The following is a 17,043-nucleotide window of genomic DNA, read 5'->3' as shown; positions in this document are numbered from 1 at the left end:
TAGGTTGAAGGAATATTGAGAACGTCCCAGATGATGAATAGTTATGATGGCAATCACATAGGGGTATCTACTTTCTACTGAGGAATTCCTCAGGGTATTTCCCACATGCTGTTGCCTGAATCCCCACCCTCCGCTAGTGGAGCAGAAGGGAAACATCAGAGCTCCAATGGCCAAGAAAATTCATTGAGTGTAAACCAAGAGAAATTTATTTATTAATTTAACAATGTGTCAGACACCATACTCTTTCCTGGAGAAAACAAAACAGAGAAAGGCCTTTCCTTCAAGGAGATCACGTTCTAAGGAGTAAAGTCTTCCAGAACTGGTTCAGATCAGTGTATCTGCAACACAACTTCCAGTGGGTTCTGACTTCAACACTTCGTAACTAGTCTCAACAACTTACTCTCTTCTAGCCTTGTTTTGAACCCTTAGAACATAAACACAATAATACCTACTCATAAGGTTTGTGAAATAATTAAATGATTCAACATGAGTTATGATATTAGAACAGAGTTCTTCATACAGTAAGGGCACGGATATGTCATCTAATATCTTCATGCCAGGGTGAGTGTCAAGATAAATGCTGGGTTGATCTTTAGGAACCCAATACACCAGCAACGTGAGTTGAATTAGAAAGAAGCAGGTAGCTCATCTGAAAGTTGTCTTAACCTACGTGGGCTCTCAATGTCTTAAGGAAGGTGCAGAGATACACAGCCTAGACCCTGTGGTTAATTTCCTGATGGAACTTAGCTCGATGCATTTTTTTTAATTCAGGAAAAAAAATCAATTATGCTTCACCCATCTCCATCGTTGTCCATTTCTCTGCATCTATCTTCAGTGAATCAAATTGGCTCGGACCTAAGCATTTGTATGCTGTGAGACACCTGAATATTTTCCCTAGAACCTGAGAACTGGTAGATGTTGTGAGATTGGTGATGCCTGTTAAAATTAATATTTATCTGATTATCATGACTATTTCTCAATAACAATCTTAATATGATTGACATTTATTAAACATGTACCCTTCTATGCACCAGGTAAAATGAAGGGATTTTTGTATACATAAAGAGAGTGTGTGTGTGTGTGTGCAAGCATGTGTGCTGAAGCCAAGAGATGTGAAGAAACCAGCCCATGGTCACACAGCCGGTAACTGCTAGAGTCACCATTCTTTACTCATGTCTTTATTAAGTCTCTGCTCCTATTAAACATATTCTTTCTCTCTTATTTAATAGAGCAGAAGAGCCAAGGCTTTGAGACATGTTTCAGTGTTTGAAAGAGGATTTCTGTGCCCAATACCACCTCAACCACCAGCTCAAATGTCTGCCATCACTCATTCTTACAGTCATTGATATTCCTACAGCCTACGGTTTGCAAATGGATTCTATATGCTTTCAATTATGTGCAATCAATATATATTTTTGCCTGAGAAGGAGAGAAATAATGACTTTTTTCTTTCATTCTACCAATTTGAGAAATGCAGTCACTTACTCAGTGTGTTTGGTGGTGGAAACTGATCTCAAAGGCAAGTCTTCTGATGCTCTTTTCACTAGAGACACTTCCAATTTCTTTGGGGGAGAGTGGCTAATAGACTTAAAATACCCATATGCCTGGAAGAGGAAACTGACATTAACACACAGGATCCACATCTGATAGTAGACTCTTGTTCCAGACCAGAGTGATTCTCAGGGACACTAGGAGAAAAGAGGTGACCTCACTCCCCTACTGAGGCTTGGCTGCTTATTGACAATTTCTGAGGGATACTTAAGCCAAGAGCTTCTCTGGGGGTCAAATGCAGGGGGAAGCAGAAAATATGGTACAGGCACTGGTGCTGTGGTGTCAAGGGGTGAACCAGCAGGAAGGGAACCTTCATCTTGTTTATAAAGGGCAGTGTGACCTATACTCAGCAATGAAGCTGTTTCATTTCTCTCTCAAGTTTTGAGAGAGAATCTTTGCCTGGGCTTGCAATTCTAACTGACACAACGTATTCTCTCATATTAGAGTTACCTGAATGGAGAGTCTGGTAAGTCAGCCTCCATTTGGGGAACAATTACACAGCTGTCTACCATGAACTTGGTGCTTACTATCTGCCTGAAATGGATTAAACTATTGCAAACAATATTCTACAGCAGCTATTATTATCCTCTTTTACATTTAAGGCTGCTGGCCTCAGAGAGATCAAATGTAAGGCCACAAAACTATTGCATGGCAACCACCAGATTCTGAGGACACCAGAACCTGGATGCTTAACCAGGCTACTATGCTCCAAAAGTGAAAATATGGACAGTGCTAAAGGCCAGAGTGAGAAACATTTAGAGCTCTGGGTGAATTATTGGAACACTCAATTCACATAGTCCAATGGCCCCAATAGGGCTTAAGGAGGATCCAGTTTGAAAGTGCCTCACAGGATTCTGGTCTGAGTCAAGAGGAACATCAGAAAGTGAAACTATTCTATACACATACACACACACATGCGCGTGCACGCACGCATGCACACATTGCTTTATTTGAGGTTTGATCTCTCACTTTTTCCCTATCTCTTCTAGGTAAATTTAGTAGAGGTGTGAGGTTGTTACATCAATACAGACACCTCTACATTTGTAGTCAATCTCTCTCTCTCTCTCTCTTTCTTTCACACACATACACAACCCAACAAAAATATTGTTGAAGGGTGATTTCCTATTCTTGCTGACATATCCATGCCCTAGATGAAGATGGTCAGGGTACAAAGCTATTTCACACGACGTTCATAAATAAATATACTGTCTTGTATGCAAAACACTCACAATGCACGAAGAGTAATACGAAGAACTGGCAAACAGCACGTAATAGAAATGCACACATACAGGCACTCCCAGAAAGTCACAGATACTAAAATCACCACATTACACAGACATCATAGACATAACCACTAAAGCACAGGCATTGCTCAAAGGCGGTTTCTAGCCTTGGCTGATCAATGCACATCGCGTGCGGCAATTTTCCCTGTGTGTGTCAGTGACAACCATGGGTAGAAATACACAGAACATACACAACTGTCTCATATTCACACATCCACATGTTTACAGGAGCAGAATCCGGGCCCCTTCTGACATATGCTAGTCCTTAATAAGCTCAAATACTTTATGCTCTAGGCTGTTACCTTTATCCTCGCTTTCTGTCCAAGAGACCTAGGAGCCAAATGACAAGCCTTTCTGAGATGAGGACCTTCGCAGACTTGCATGTCTGTTTACCAGGAACATAACAATGGGCAGGAGGGATTTATTTTACTGCAGAAAGAAGACACAGGGGGAAAGACACCTAGGATCCTCAATAAAGAGACAATCATCATGGGCTAATTGAATAAATTCCCGTTGGCCTCTTGGAGAGGAGCCTGTGCAGGGACCAGAGGGGCTGAGCCACTAGAATCCTTGGAGACAATGTGTCTGATGTTGGTAACACTATGGGCTCCTTTCTGTCTGATCTGGTGGTTCCAGGTGGGTGGCAGGAGAGGACAAAGTCAGTCCAGGCCTCTTACGTATCCACAATGATATAGTAAACCTGTCCCTGTATCACAGAGCAAGGCTCTTGTACCTCCTACACAAGCCTCCTCTAAAGCTCACAGGTCTCCCCACCACCTGGAAAGATTCCTGTAGGGCAGAGGCTGTGCCTCGCTCAGAAGGTAGAAGAACGAAAGGATGGATCCCATGGAGTCTGGACAAAGACATTCCTTGTATTGAGTTTGGACTCTGACAGTTACTGTGAGCTCCTGAACAATTTAATTCAGTAATATAACATTCAGAGTCTTTAGTGTAACGTGGGAATAAGAATAGTACCTTCCTCATAAGGTTGTTGTGAAGGTTAAATGAGACAATGCATATTAGAATTCTGGGACTTGGAAGTCCAAGTCCATCACAGTGCCTATACATGAAGACATTCAATAAATGTTAAGATATGTCACCAATAACTTTTAATCTCAGGGCACTTAATGAGCATTGGGAAATGATTAAATGAATTCATTCATTTATTATCTTTGAAAAATTTTTATTAAAGACTTCATAAAGATGAAAATCTAGGCGATGGAATTAAATAGAAATATGTCATCTGGTAGAGCTTATATTTTAAGAGAAGGAAGCAAAAAAAACCCCAAACGAACAAATCAATGTACAACAAAACAAAAACACAAAAATCAAAATAGCAAAATCCATGACGTGGCAATGGGTGAAAAGTGTCCTGGAGTAAAACAGAGCAGGGAAGGGGTACGAGGAGTGACAAGAAGCAGTTCAGATTGAAATAGGGTGGTCAAAGTAGGTGTCCTGAGAATGTGAGACACGAATGAAGAAATAGTTGATTAGAATGGGGAGTGTTTCATTAACCTTTCATTATCTGAGGAGGAAGCCTCACACTCCAACAAAGAATTTACTAAATCCACAGAAAATTGACCAGTATATGAAATCCTCATTTTGACACATCATTCTCAGTGTCAACCCACAGTCGCAGCTGCCATCACTGTAATTGCTGGGATGGCTGCCTAAGATTCCCTCCACCTCTCAGAAATGCATGATTTTCTAGGTCCTGCTCAAGGCTCTTTTTCCATCTAAGAAGCTTCTCAAATCATCAATCCTGAAACATATATATCTGCCCAAAAATATCATGAGGCTCATTTACTCTATTCCAAAAAGTTGTAGGCAAGCCAAAGAGAGAGACCTGTAGTTGATGTTTCTCTTCGCTCAACTGCCTAGCACAAGTCTGCACACACAGAAGGCTCTCAATAATTATTGAGGTCAGTAGATCAGCTCCCTTCCTACAAAGAGGTAGGGTAGGGAAACTAAGTCAATACCCAAAACTCTGACAACACCAAACGCTGGCAAGCATGTGGAGCAACAGGAACTCTCATACACTGCTGCTGGGAATACAAAATGGCACAGCTACTTTGGAAGACAGTTTGGCTGTTTCTTACAAAACTAAACATACTCTGACTATATGGTCCAGCAGTTGCACTCCTTGCTATCTACTTGAATGAGTTGAAAACTTATGTCCACACAAAAATCTACATGGGTGTTTATAGCAGCTTAATTCATAACTGCCAAAACTTGGAAGTAACCAAGATGTCCTTCAGTAGGTGAATGGCATCTCATGGGCATCTGGAGAGAGAGTCACAGGGTGCCTGTCTTAGCCCATTCATGTTGCTATAACAAAATATCCTCGTCTGGGCAGCTTATAAATAATAGAAATTTCGTTGTCACAGTTCTGGAGGCTGGGAAGTCCAAGATCAAGGCATCAGCAGATTTGGTGTCTGGTGAACTTCCTAGTTCATAGACAGACATCTTCTTGCTATATCCTCATATGGCAGAAGGGACAAGGGAGCTCTCTGAGCTCTCCTTTATAAAGGCTGATTGCATTCAAGAGGCCTCCACTTTCATGACCTAATCATCTCCCAAAGACTCCAACCCCAAACACCATCACATTGGGGAATAGCCTTCAATATATGAATTTTGGGAGCACACAGATATTCAACCTATAGCAGATACTACTGAGGCAGTAGATTGTATAATTCTTTCTGAGCATTTTAATTTATTTTACCATCTTTGAATGGTTTTCTGTTTCGTGTTAAACTATTTAACACTGCTACTGAGGTGATTTACCACTTTTTCGTTTCCCTGAATTTTCTCATATGTTTGAAGGCGATTTTCTGTATTTCTCAAAACCTGATAACTTTTAGGGTTCTTTCACTTCTTTCTCAACATTATTTCAACCCTAAATTTTCTTGTTTCCAACATTCCTGAGTCTCTGGGTTCTTACTAGGTTAAGCCATGGGAGGAGACCTGAGGTCAAGATTCCCTCCTCCCCGCCAGGCTAGGGGTTGATTTACCTACATTCCTCTACCTACAGCCGTACCTCATCTCAAGTGACCTCTGCTCACAGCTAGAACACTCATGGCATATGCTAACAATGCTTTCACTTCTTCTGTGTTCAGAACTAGGGTGGTAACTGCTTCTCACCCACTGAGTGTATTATTATTTGCTGTCAGGGCCCTACATAATATAGTAATTGATACCAGGAATTGTCCTTGACACAGACTATCAAAATAGGATTCTGGAATTGGGTTGCTCATATATTTAGAAAGCATCTGTGTCACCTTCATGACAATGAGAGGGGCAATGGAAGACTGCTAAACTTTGGGAGATGGTAGCAACCTGATTGCTCAAATTTTCAACTGTTGTGGCTGGGCTGTGGAACAGAAATGGAGGGCAAAACCTTGGGAGATCAAGTGACTATGGCATAGAGTCTCTAAGACAACAACCGCAATCATAACATTTATGGGGTGGGATAGCTGATTCTGACTGTCCAAAGAATATGAACAAACAAACAAAAAAACCCAAAGCCTTAAATACAGACAAGCATCAGAGTGGATCTAAACTGCCATAAATAGAAACATCTCTCTTTATCTCATGTGTCCATGGGGGAGCCATGGCTGAGGATCAGGCCAAAACCATGTTCTAGGAATTGTAATGTTAGAACATGAGTTAAATACTCAACACCACCAGTTTTCTGATGCTAATATACAGGCATTAGTTGGGAAGAAGTAGACTGAATAACACTAATCTTTGTCTCATTAAAAATCTTGGAGGAAAGCTTAATAATGTTACCATGAAATATGATGTTTTCTTTAGTTGTTTTTAACAAATGTTCTTTATTATATTTGGTTCTTTCTTTTATGAGTATTTTTCTAAATTGATGTCTAATTAACATATAACATTACAGGCATATCTCAGAGACATCGTGGGTTCAGTTCCAGACCACTGCAATAAAGTGAATATTGCAATAAAGTGTCACATGAATTTTTTGGTTTCCCAGGACGTATAAAAGTTATGTTTACACTATACTGTAGTTGATTAAGTGTGCAATAGCATAATGTCTAAACAAAAAATGTGCACATGTTAATTAAGAATGATTTATTGCTGAAAAATTCTAACCATCATCTGAGCCTTCAGCAAGTCATATCTTTTTGCTGGGGGAGGGTCTTGTAAAAACTGCAATATCCCTGAAGAGCAATAAACTGAGGCACAATAAAATGAGGTATGCCTGTATATTTGTTTCAGGTGTACAACATAATGATTCAATATTTATATATATTATGAAATGATCATCACAATAAGTCTAGTTAACATTCATCACCATACATATTTACAAAAATTTTTTTTCTTGTGATGTGGAATTTTAAGTTCTACTCTCTTAGCAAATATCAAATGTACAATAAAGTATTATTAACTATAGTCACCACACTGTACATTACATCCCCATGATTTATTTATTTTATAAGTGGAAGATTGCACCTTTTGACCCCCTTCACCTATTTCAGCCGCCCCCCTACCTCCCACCTCTGGCAACTAACAATCTGTTCTCTGTATCTATGAGCTTGGTTGTTTTTTTTATAATTCCACACATAAGTTTGATAATATAGTATTTGTCTTTCTCTGTCTGACTTATTTCACTTAGCATAATGACCTCAAGGTCCATCCATGTTGTCACAAATGGCAAAATTTCATTCTTTTTATGGCTGAATAATACCATATCTTCTTTATCCATCCATCCATTGATATTCACTTTGGCTGTTTTCATATCTTGGCTATTGTAAATAATGCTGCAATGAATGTGAAGGTTCATATATCCTTTTGAATTAGTGTTTTCATTTTCTTTGGATGAATATCCAGAAGTGGAATTGCTGGATCATATGGTAGTTCTATTTTTAATTTTTTCAGGAAACTACATACAATTTTCCATAGTGGCTGCACCAATTTACATTCTCACCAACCGTGCACAAGGGCTAATTTTTTCCACATCCTTGCCAACACTTGTTATTCCTTGTCTTTTTCTAACAGGGGTGAGGTTGTATCTCATTGTGGTTTTGATTTGCATTTCCCTGATGATTAGTGATGTTGAACATCTTTGCTTGCACCTGTTGGCCATCTGTGTATATTTTTTGGAAAAATATCTATTTGTATCCTCTGCTCATTTTTTAATTGTATTTTTTTTCTTGCTATTGAGTTGTGTGAGTGCCCTACATACTTTAGATATTAACCCATTATCAGATACATGATTTGCAAATATTTTCTCCCTTTCAGTAAGTTGCCTTCTCATTTTGTTGATGGTTTCCTTTGCTGTGCAGAAGCTTTTTAGTCTGATGTAGTCCCACTTGTTTCTGTTTGCTTTGGTTGCCTTTGCTTTGGGTGTCAAATCCAAAAAAATCATCACCAAGATTAATGTCAAGGAGGTTACTGTTTTTTTTACTACTACATTTCTTCCAGGAGTTTTATGGTTTCAGGTCTTATATTCAAGTATTTAATCTATTTTGGGTTAATTTTTGTGTAAGGTGTAAGATAGTGGCCCAGTTCGCTATTTTGCATGTGGCTCTTTTCCAAACATCGTCTATTGAAGAGATTCTCCTTTCCTCATTGTATATTCTTGGCCCCGTGAAGTGTATTAACTTACCATATACTCGTGGGTTTATTTCTGGGCTCTCTGTTCTGTTCCATTGATCTATGAGTCTTCTTTTATGCCAATACCATACTGTTTTGATTTCTATAGCTTTGTAATATAATTTTAAATTAGGGCGCATGATGCCTCCAGCTTTGTTCTTCTTTCTCAAGGTTGCTTTGGCTATTCGTGGTCTTTTGTGATTCCACACAAATTTTAGGATTGTTTGTACTATTTCTGTGAAAAATGTCATGGAATTTTGATAGGGATTGCATTCAATCTGTATATTGCTTTGGGTAGAATAGACATTTTAACAATATTAATTCTTCCAATCTATGAGCATGGAATATCTTTCCTTTTATTTGTGTTTTCTTCAATTTCTTTCATGAATGTCTTATAGTTTTTGGTGTACAAGTCTTTGACATCCATGGGTAAATTTATTCCTAGGTATTTTATTCTTTATGATGCAAACATAAATGAGGTCATTTTCTTAATTTCTCTTTTTGATAGTTTATTATTAGTATGTAGCAATGCAACAGATTTTTGTATGTTGATTTTGTGTCCTGCAACTTTACTGAATTTGTTTATTAGTTCTAACAGATTTTTGGTGGAGTCTCTAGGTTTTTCTACATATAATATGTTATCTGCAAACAGTGATTGTTTTACTTCTTTCTTTCTCATTTGGATGCCTTTTGTTTCTTTTTCTTGCTCAATTGCTCTGGCTAAGACTTCCAATACTATGTTGAATAAAAGTGGTTAAAGTGGGCACTCCTTGTCTTATTCCTGATCTTAGAGGAAAAGCTCTTAGCTTTTCAACATTGAATAAGATGGTAATATGAGCTTGCCATATATAACCTTTATTATGTTGAGGTATTTCCCTTTATACCGACTTTGTTGAGAGTTTTTACAATAAATGGATGTGGAATTTTATCAAATGCTTTTTTTTTGCTTCTATTGAGGTGTTCACGTGATTTTTATCCCTCATTTTCTTGGCGTGGTGTATCAAACTGATTAATTTGCAGATTTTGAACCATCCTTGCATCCCTAGAATAAATCCCACTTGATCATGGTGTACGATCATTTTAATGTATTGTTGAATTCAGTTTGCTGATATTTTGTTGAGGGTGGATATGTTTCTGGCATAGATTGTGGTGATGATTTCACGAGTGTATACTTATCACTAAACTCATCAAGTTGTATATATTAAATACATGCAGCTTTTTGTATGTTGATCATACCTCAATAAAATGTTTTTTTAATGTGAGAAACTATAATGAACACATCATAATCAAATTACTTGAAACTAGTGATAAAGAGAAAATCTTGAAGGCAGACAAAAAAAAAAGACACATTTTGAAAAAAGGTAAGGATAAGAGCAAATTTCTCATGGAAATATTTCAAACCAAAAGACAATAAGCAACATCCTCAAAGTACTGAAAGAACAAAACTGTTAAGCTAGAAGTTTTTACCAGTGAAAATAACTTTTCAGTTGTAAAAGAGCTGAAAATATTTATCACCAGACAACATGTAAAGAAATATGTTTAAAAAAGGCCTTCAGGCAAAGGAAAATGATATTAAATTGAAATCTGGTTGAAGAATATCAGAAATATTAAACATTTGGATAAATATAAAACAAACGTTCTTAATTTTCAGTCACATTAAAATAAAATTAATGGTTTAAATCTAAAAGAATAAATTTATTGTGAGGTTTATAACAAATGTAAAAGTAGAGTGTGTGATGATGATGGCACAAAACCAGAGAGAGTGGAAATGGGAGCATATATTGTAAGTCGCTTGCGCGTATGTGAAGTGGTGTAATATTACTTGAAGTTAGACTGTGATGGGTTAAAGATGATGGCTTTAAGCCCAAAAACAACCACACATGTAAAAAAATACGTAGCTAATAAGCCAACAAAGGAGGTAAAATGGAATCATAAAAGATGCCTCAGTTCCTCCAAGAGAAGGCAGAGAAAAAGAGAAAATTGTACAAAACACAAATGAGACAAATAGAAAACAAATACCAAGATGGTAAATTCAAACCAAATCATATCAATAATCACATTAAGTGTGAGCTATTTAAAAATTCAAATTAAGAGACAGAGATGCTTAGATTGGATCAAAAAGCAAGACTCAAATATATACTGCCCGTAAGAAACTCCCCTTTAAACTGAAGATAAAAATAAGTTAAAGGATAGAAAAATATATATCATGCAAACACTAATGAAAATAAACCTGGAGTAGCTACGTTCATATTAAACAAAGTAGATTTAAGAGTAAAGAATATTGAAAGGATAAAAGACTGTCATTTCATGATAATAAAGGGGTAAATTCATCAAGAGAATTAAACATTCTAAATATATATGCACCTAATAACAGGTTTAAAAACAAGAGAGAAGCAAGAAGCACATCTGCCAGAACTATAAGGAGAAATACACAAATCCACACTTATAATTGGAGATTTCAACACTGTTCTCTCAATAATCAACAGAAAAGTAGAGAGGAAGTAGTAATAATATAAAAGACATGAACAACACTCAACCAACTTGTCCTAATTGAGCTTTCTAGAACATTCTACCCAATGACAGCAGGATATACCTTCTTTACAAGGGCATGTGTAACATTTACAAAGATGTATCATATGCTGGGCCACTAAACGAGTTTCACTAATTTTAAAAGGATTCAAATCCTACAAAGTATGCTTTCTGGCCAAAATGGAATTAGTTTAGGAATCAATAAAAGATATCAGGAAAACATCCCCAAATATTTGGAAACTAAGTTACACACTTTTTTTTTTTTTTGTCATTTTAAGGATTTCTTTTCTTTCTTTCTTGTTTTTTTTTTTTTTGTTTATTGTGGTAACATTGGTTTGTAACACTGTATAAATTTCAGGTGTACATCATTATACTTCCATTTATGCATGGATTACATCACGTTCTCATGTTCACCACCCAAATACTAATTACAATCCATAACCACACACATGTGCCTAATTATCCCTTTTGCCCTCCTCCCTTCCCCCTTCCCCTCTGGTAACCACCAATTCTATCTCTGTCTCTATGTGTTTGTCTGTTGTTGTTATTATCTACTACTTAATGAAGGAAATCATACGGTATTTGACCTTTTCCCTCTAACTTATTTCACTTTGCATAATACCCTCAATGTCCATCTATGTTGTCACAAATGGCTGGATTTCATCGTTTCTTATGGCAGAGTAGTATTCCATTGTGTGTATATACCACATCTTCTTTGCAGCCCTGTGTTCATTGCAGCATTATTCACAATAGCCAAGACTTGGAAGCAACCTAAGTGCCCATCAAGGGACAAATGGGCAAAGAATGGATAAATTACACAGTTCTAAATAAACCACAGGTCAAGGGAAAAAATTCAAAGGAAAGTTAGAAAATCCTTTCAACTGACTGGAAATGAGAACAGCATATATCAAAATTTGTGAGATGAGCCAACAGGAGTCCTTAGAGGGAAATCTATAGCACTAAATGCCTATACTAGAAAGAAGAAAGGTCCCATATCAGTCATGTAAGATTTTACCTTAAGATACTAGAAAGAGGAGAACAAATTAAATCCAAAGTAGGCAAAACAAAAGAAATAATAAGGATAAAAGTAGAAATCAGTGAAATAGAAAACAGAAAAACAATACATAATAGCAGTAAAACCAAAAGTTGGTTCTTTGAGAAAAATGATAAAATTGATAAACCAGACTGATGGAGAAAAAAAGAGAAAAGATACAAATTACTAATATCGGGATAAGAGGAGGAGGGCAGGCTAACAAAAGCATATGAGGAAACTTTTCAGGGTGACTTTTGTGTGTGATGGATATGTTCATTATCTTGATTATAGTGATGGTTTCACATGTATGTGTCAAAATACATTAAGTTGACATTTTAAAACTGTATGTCAATTACTTCACAATAAAACTGTAAATGAAAATGAAGAAATAAGAAATAATCAGGAGTCAGCTTGGACAACAGAGACATTTCCATTGAGACCTCCCTCCCATTATCATGATTAACACAATTTTCACACCAGGGAAGACTTTCCACATAAATGTATTTCACAGCCAAATTTAACATGGACATATTTTTTTCTCTATTTTCATTTTTCAGAGCAGATTCCTTTGAAAGATTAAGCTTTTTCCACCCAGTCACTATCTAAAGGATGGGACATCAGAGTTCCATCCACCTTATTCCAAAGCCTCATCAAGAGATGATTCTTGATGTTTGGACCACATTTCATTGTCAACAAGGCTCCCAAGGATCACAGGTTCTTTCAGCTGTATTGCAAAATTTGGCAGAATTTTCCTCCTGGGTTATGGCATATCAATTATCTAGAGCAATTCCCAGTGTAGGTGTGGATGTTTATTTTCAAGATATGCATCTTGATTCAGTTGCATATGTTGCTCTTAGTTAGTTAGTCCAGGTGTTCTCAACCTCAGCTGCATATTAGAATCACCTGCCAGAAATTACGTATTATGTTTACATTTTAGGAAACCATAAGAAGCACTTAATTAGTCAGCTACTCCGTTAGGTAAGCCTGAATTCTGAATTTCCTTACCTTAAACTTTGGAGTTAAGTTGAGATTTAGAACTCTAGGAAAAAAATATTTTAAAAATTAAGAGTGAAACTAAGGGGGTGATTGCTAAAATATAGATTATCATTAATTTTCATACAAGCATTTTAAGAGGGTTCTAATTCTCTACACCGTTAAGTTTCACATTGGTACAAACTCATATAAGAGGTCTGCATAAACACTACAAAAGATTGCCATTTCCAAACCACACCACATTTGATAATTCTAATATTCTTCAACATAGGAATCAGAAACTTAAAAATAAGAACATAACAGCTTATAAAAATGCCTTAAAAATACAAATAGCAAATAAATTTGCAGTCAAAATTTCTTTTTCCTTAAAGAGGAAACACAAGCATCAAAGCAAGGATTTTTTTCTTGGTCTATTCATGACCCCAAGGCAATACTGTAATTGTTAAGGATGACAATTCCTTCTCATGACTTAAAAGAAGTTTGGTGCTTTGAAGACGACTGAGATAATGCTGCTGCTATATGTGCCAGATCCCAAGGCTTATGAAAACATAGACATAAAATAAAAATAAATCATAAAATATATAAAATAAAAATAAAGCAAAAAGAGGTTGGTTCAAAGAACACAGATGGTTACCACAAATATCACCTGGTGTGTCTGTGCCTGGAGGTATGAATGAACTCACTGGGTTCAGGGGGAGCACACAGGAAGAACAGTCAAAGCAAGTGACTGAAAACAGGGAGGTGGGGTGGGTGCTAGCAATAAGGATGGTCCTCTGAATAGTTTTCAAGGAGGAATCACTGATAGAGCCTTTAGGTGAATTAAGAACTGAGATGGTAATGTGATTGTTTTAGATTGTGTTAGAGAAAAAGATCTTCCTCCTGAAAAATCTCCCCAGAGGCCCCTTCATGTCTCTGTTACTCAGACTGTAGATGAAAGGGTTCAGCATGGGAGTGACTACTGTATACATTACTCTAGCAATTATGTCTTTGTCATGGGAGTTGTTTGATGATTGGAAAATGTACAGAGCCATAATTGTCCCATAGGAAAGGAATACCACAGACAAGTGAGAGCCACAGGTGGACGAGGATTTCCAGATTCCTTCGGTAGAGGGAAACTTCAGGATGGAGACCCCAAGGTGGACATGAGAGACCTGGATGCCAGTCAGTGGTATGATGATTCCCAGTGCCCCCAGAGTGAAGATGACCAGCTCACTGATGGAAGTGTCAGAGTAGGACAATTTGAGCAGAGCGGCAAGATCACAAAAGAAATGAGGGATAGTGTTCTCAGCACAGAAGGACAGCTGGGCCAGGCTGAGAGTGTGGGACATTGCACTGCTACAGGAGAATAACCAGGACACAGCCACTAGTAAGATGCACAGGTTTTCTTGAATGATGGCAGTGTAGTGGAGAGGATGACAAATGGCCATGTAGCTGTCATAGGCCAGTACTGTAAGAAGGAGATTATCAATACAACAAAAAATAGGACACACCCTGCACAGGGGATGGATGGATCCTGAGTATGGATGTTTATCAGCATCTTAGGGACAGTGACAGATGAAAAGGAGATGCCAGTGAGGGCCAAGTGGCTGAGGAAGAAGTACATAGTGGTGTGGAGGTGAGAGTCCAGCAAGATGAGCAGGGTGATGAGCAGCTTCCCCAGCACCGTGGTCAGGTACATGCCCAGGAACAGGGCAACTGGCCTGTTCACGCCCTGCTGCTCTGGCTGGGTGAGGAGCCCCAAGAGGAGGAACTCAGACACGCTGCTCTGATTCTCCCTCCTCATGGTCCTCTTCTGTCTGTTGGGGATGAAGGGAAGTGGAAAATGTCAAAGACTTTGAAAGTGTGATTATGGCCACCACAATGGGGTCTTTTACTTTCTCCTGGAGAAAAAGGATAACTGCCTGAATTTCCATCATAACCTAGTAGTGCCAAAGTAAGTGACATACCCTCAATGCTCAATATGATTCCTTCCAGTGGAAACCAGAGCAAATTTATTCTTCTTATTTTTTTAATCAACCATGTTCCTGGCACTGCTACTAATTGGAGATACAAGAATAAGTAGGACACAGGCCATCTTCCCTCAGGACACTGACCCTCTAGGGAACACCTGACAGAGGGTTGACCAAAGATATGGACCTGCAGCCAGGTTGCTCCTGTTGAGATTCTGTTCCCACTACTTTCTAGCTATATGACTTGGAGAGCTAAATCTCTCTTGGCCTCATGTTGTGCCTCTATAATGTGAAGACACCAATATCACACGTTCATAAAGTTAATAAGAGGATTCTCATTCAATGCATATTAAAATCTAAGAACAGCGTCCTGCATAAAATGAACACAAAATTTTAGCGATTATTTTTATGACAGGATAAGTATCCAAATAAAAGCAGTATCAAATTTAGGAATTTAATAAAACAGCCTTGTGAGATGGTCACCACTAAGGACCAAGTAGCTGACCTAAAGTTAGGCTTAACCTGTCTGAGCTCTCACACTCTCTAGCTCATCCTATCACTGGGGTGAATTCCTTGGTGGAACTAGCTTTAGTGCATGTTTATCTTTCTGCCAAGAAATAAACTTTACTTCAGTTCATATATCTCCATCCATTTCCATCTATATCTGGTTCTTCAAGTTGGCTCAGATCTGGGTATTCATAGGCAGGAAGACTCCTGAGATCTGAGATCCGAGAACAAAGAGATACTGAAGGGTTGGAGGTGTCTATTAGAATCCACAATTACCTGATTCACCATCACTATTTCCTAATACTGATTCACACTGGTAATAGTTGAAATTTAATGAACACTATCTCAGACAAATACATTTTTGTGTTATTGCCTCATTAAATTTTTTCAACAGTTCCAGGATATAGGTGTTATTAAACTTTATTATATACATACTCAGAAGGAGTGAGAAACTAGCACAGTTCTCTTTCATGTTTTTTTTTCTTTAATTAGTTGGAATCTCTGCTCCTGTGACCCTAACATTTCTTTCTCTCCTTAAATAGACAAAAGGGCCAGGACCTTAAGAAATATTATTTCAAGATTTGAAGGAGACCTCCTGCTCAGATAACTGTTTCACTCAGATTCCTACAGTCCTTTAGTTTGCAAATGGCTTTCATATACCTTCAATTTCATTCAATCCAGCAATGATTATATTGCATCTGGAAAATAGAGAAGACAGTGATTTTTTTTTCTTCCATCTTTCTAACAGGAGTAGTGAAATCACTTACAAAATATCACATAGACATTGTATTGTACTGTATAGATCTGAGGCCAGCGGAACATGGTCTCAAAGGTAGATCTTCTCATAATCTTTCCATGAGAGAGAGAATCCACTCATTTCTTTCCATGGGAGGTAGGAGAGGCTAAACTAAGGTTAAACATTGAAATACCCATATGTTTTGGAGAGGAACTTGACATGAACGTTGTTATGTAAGGACCTGACTGTAGATGCTTGTTTCAGGCCAGGGAGTTGCTTGGTGTCAGTGGTTGGCTCAGTTCATGGGGCATGAGGAGGGGGCAAGTACTTCACCCTCTGTCAAGGACTGGCTTCTTGCTTAAGGTTACTAGATCAGACTTAACCCAGGATCTCAAACATTTCCTGGAGGAGAACCAGAGCACCTAATAAAACTATAGAGCTGTAATTTGAAGGGAAAGGTACAGTACAGAAATGGCACTTTGATTTCATCAGTACCACGTGTGAAATCAGTGGCTAGGAAAATGCTCAGTAATGAAGAGGAGAAGCTGAGACCTGGAGTGTTGGGAGAGAGCCTTTGGATGGGCCTAATATTCCTGTCTTCACACCAAATATTGTCTCCTGAGCAGTAGGAAATGGAGAGTCAGGTGTCCCAGCCTCCACAAGGCTACAACATACTAAGTGCTTATGATGTGCCTAGCACTTGTTAAGCACCTTGCAGATGAGATCTTACAGCAATTATCATTATTCCTATTTGACAGTGGAGGATGCTGAGCATCAGAGAAGTCAAACCCAAGGACATAAAGCTGTCACGCTGGAAAGTGGTCACACACACGCATACACAGA

The 17,043-nt window shown here is 38.0% G+C and overlaps 1 protein-coding gene across 1 annotated transcript; it reads right to left on the bottom strand.

Annotated features, from left to right (window-relative positions):
* Nucleotides 1–13,856: 13,856 nt before the first annotated feature.
* Nucleotides 13,857–14,791, bottom strand: LOC131393601 (olfactory receptor 1J4-like). Its single transcript, XM_058524670.1, has 2 exons — nt 14,506–14,791; nt 13,857–14,455 (listed from the first exon to the last, which is right to left on the bottom strand). Exons 1-2 carry the CDS (start codon nt 14,789–14,791, stop codon nt 13,857–13,859), a joined length of 885 nt encoding a protein of 294 aa, XP_058380653.1.
* Between the last annotated feature and the right edge of the window lie 2,252 nt (nt 14,792–17,043).

This window comes from Diceros bicornis, chromosome 28 (genome assembly GCF_020826845.1).
Source record: "Diceros bicornis minor isolate mBicDic1 chromosome 28, mDicBic1.mat.cur, whole genome shotgun sequence".
Lineage (NCBI taxonomy): Eukaryota > Metazoa > Chordata > Mammalia > Perissodactyla > Rhinocerotidae > Diceros > Diceros bicornis.
The sequence above is the reverse complement of the archived record's forward strand: the minus strand, read 5'-3'. Positions and strand labels throughout refer to the sequence as shown.

What these genes read in the sequence shown, in the direction of transcription:
- LOC131393601 (XM_058524670.1), bottom strand. Translation starts at nt 14,791, where the DNA reads ATGAGGAGGGAGAATCAGAGCAGCGTGTCTGAGTTCCTCCTCTTGGGG. An exon ending in TCAGGATCCATCCATCCCCT is followed by an intron (nt 14,456 to 14,505) that starts GTGCAGGGTGTG and finishes TCCTTCTTACAG; the next exon opens with TACTGGCCTATGACAGCTAC.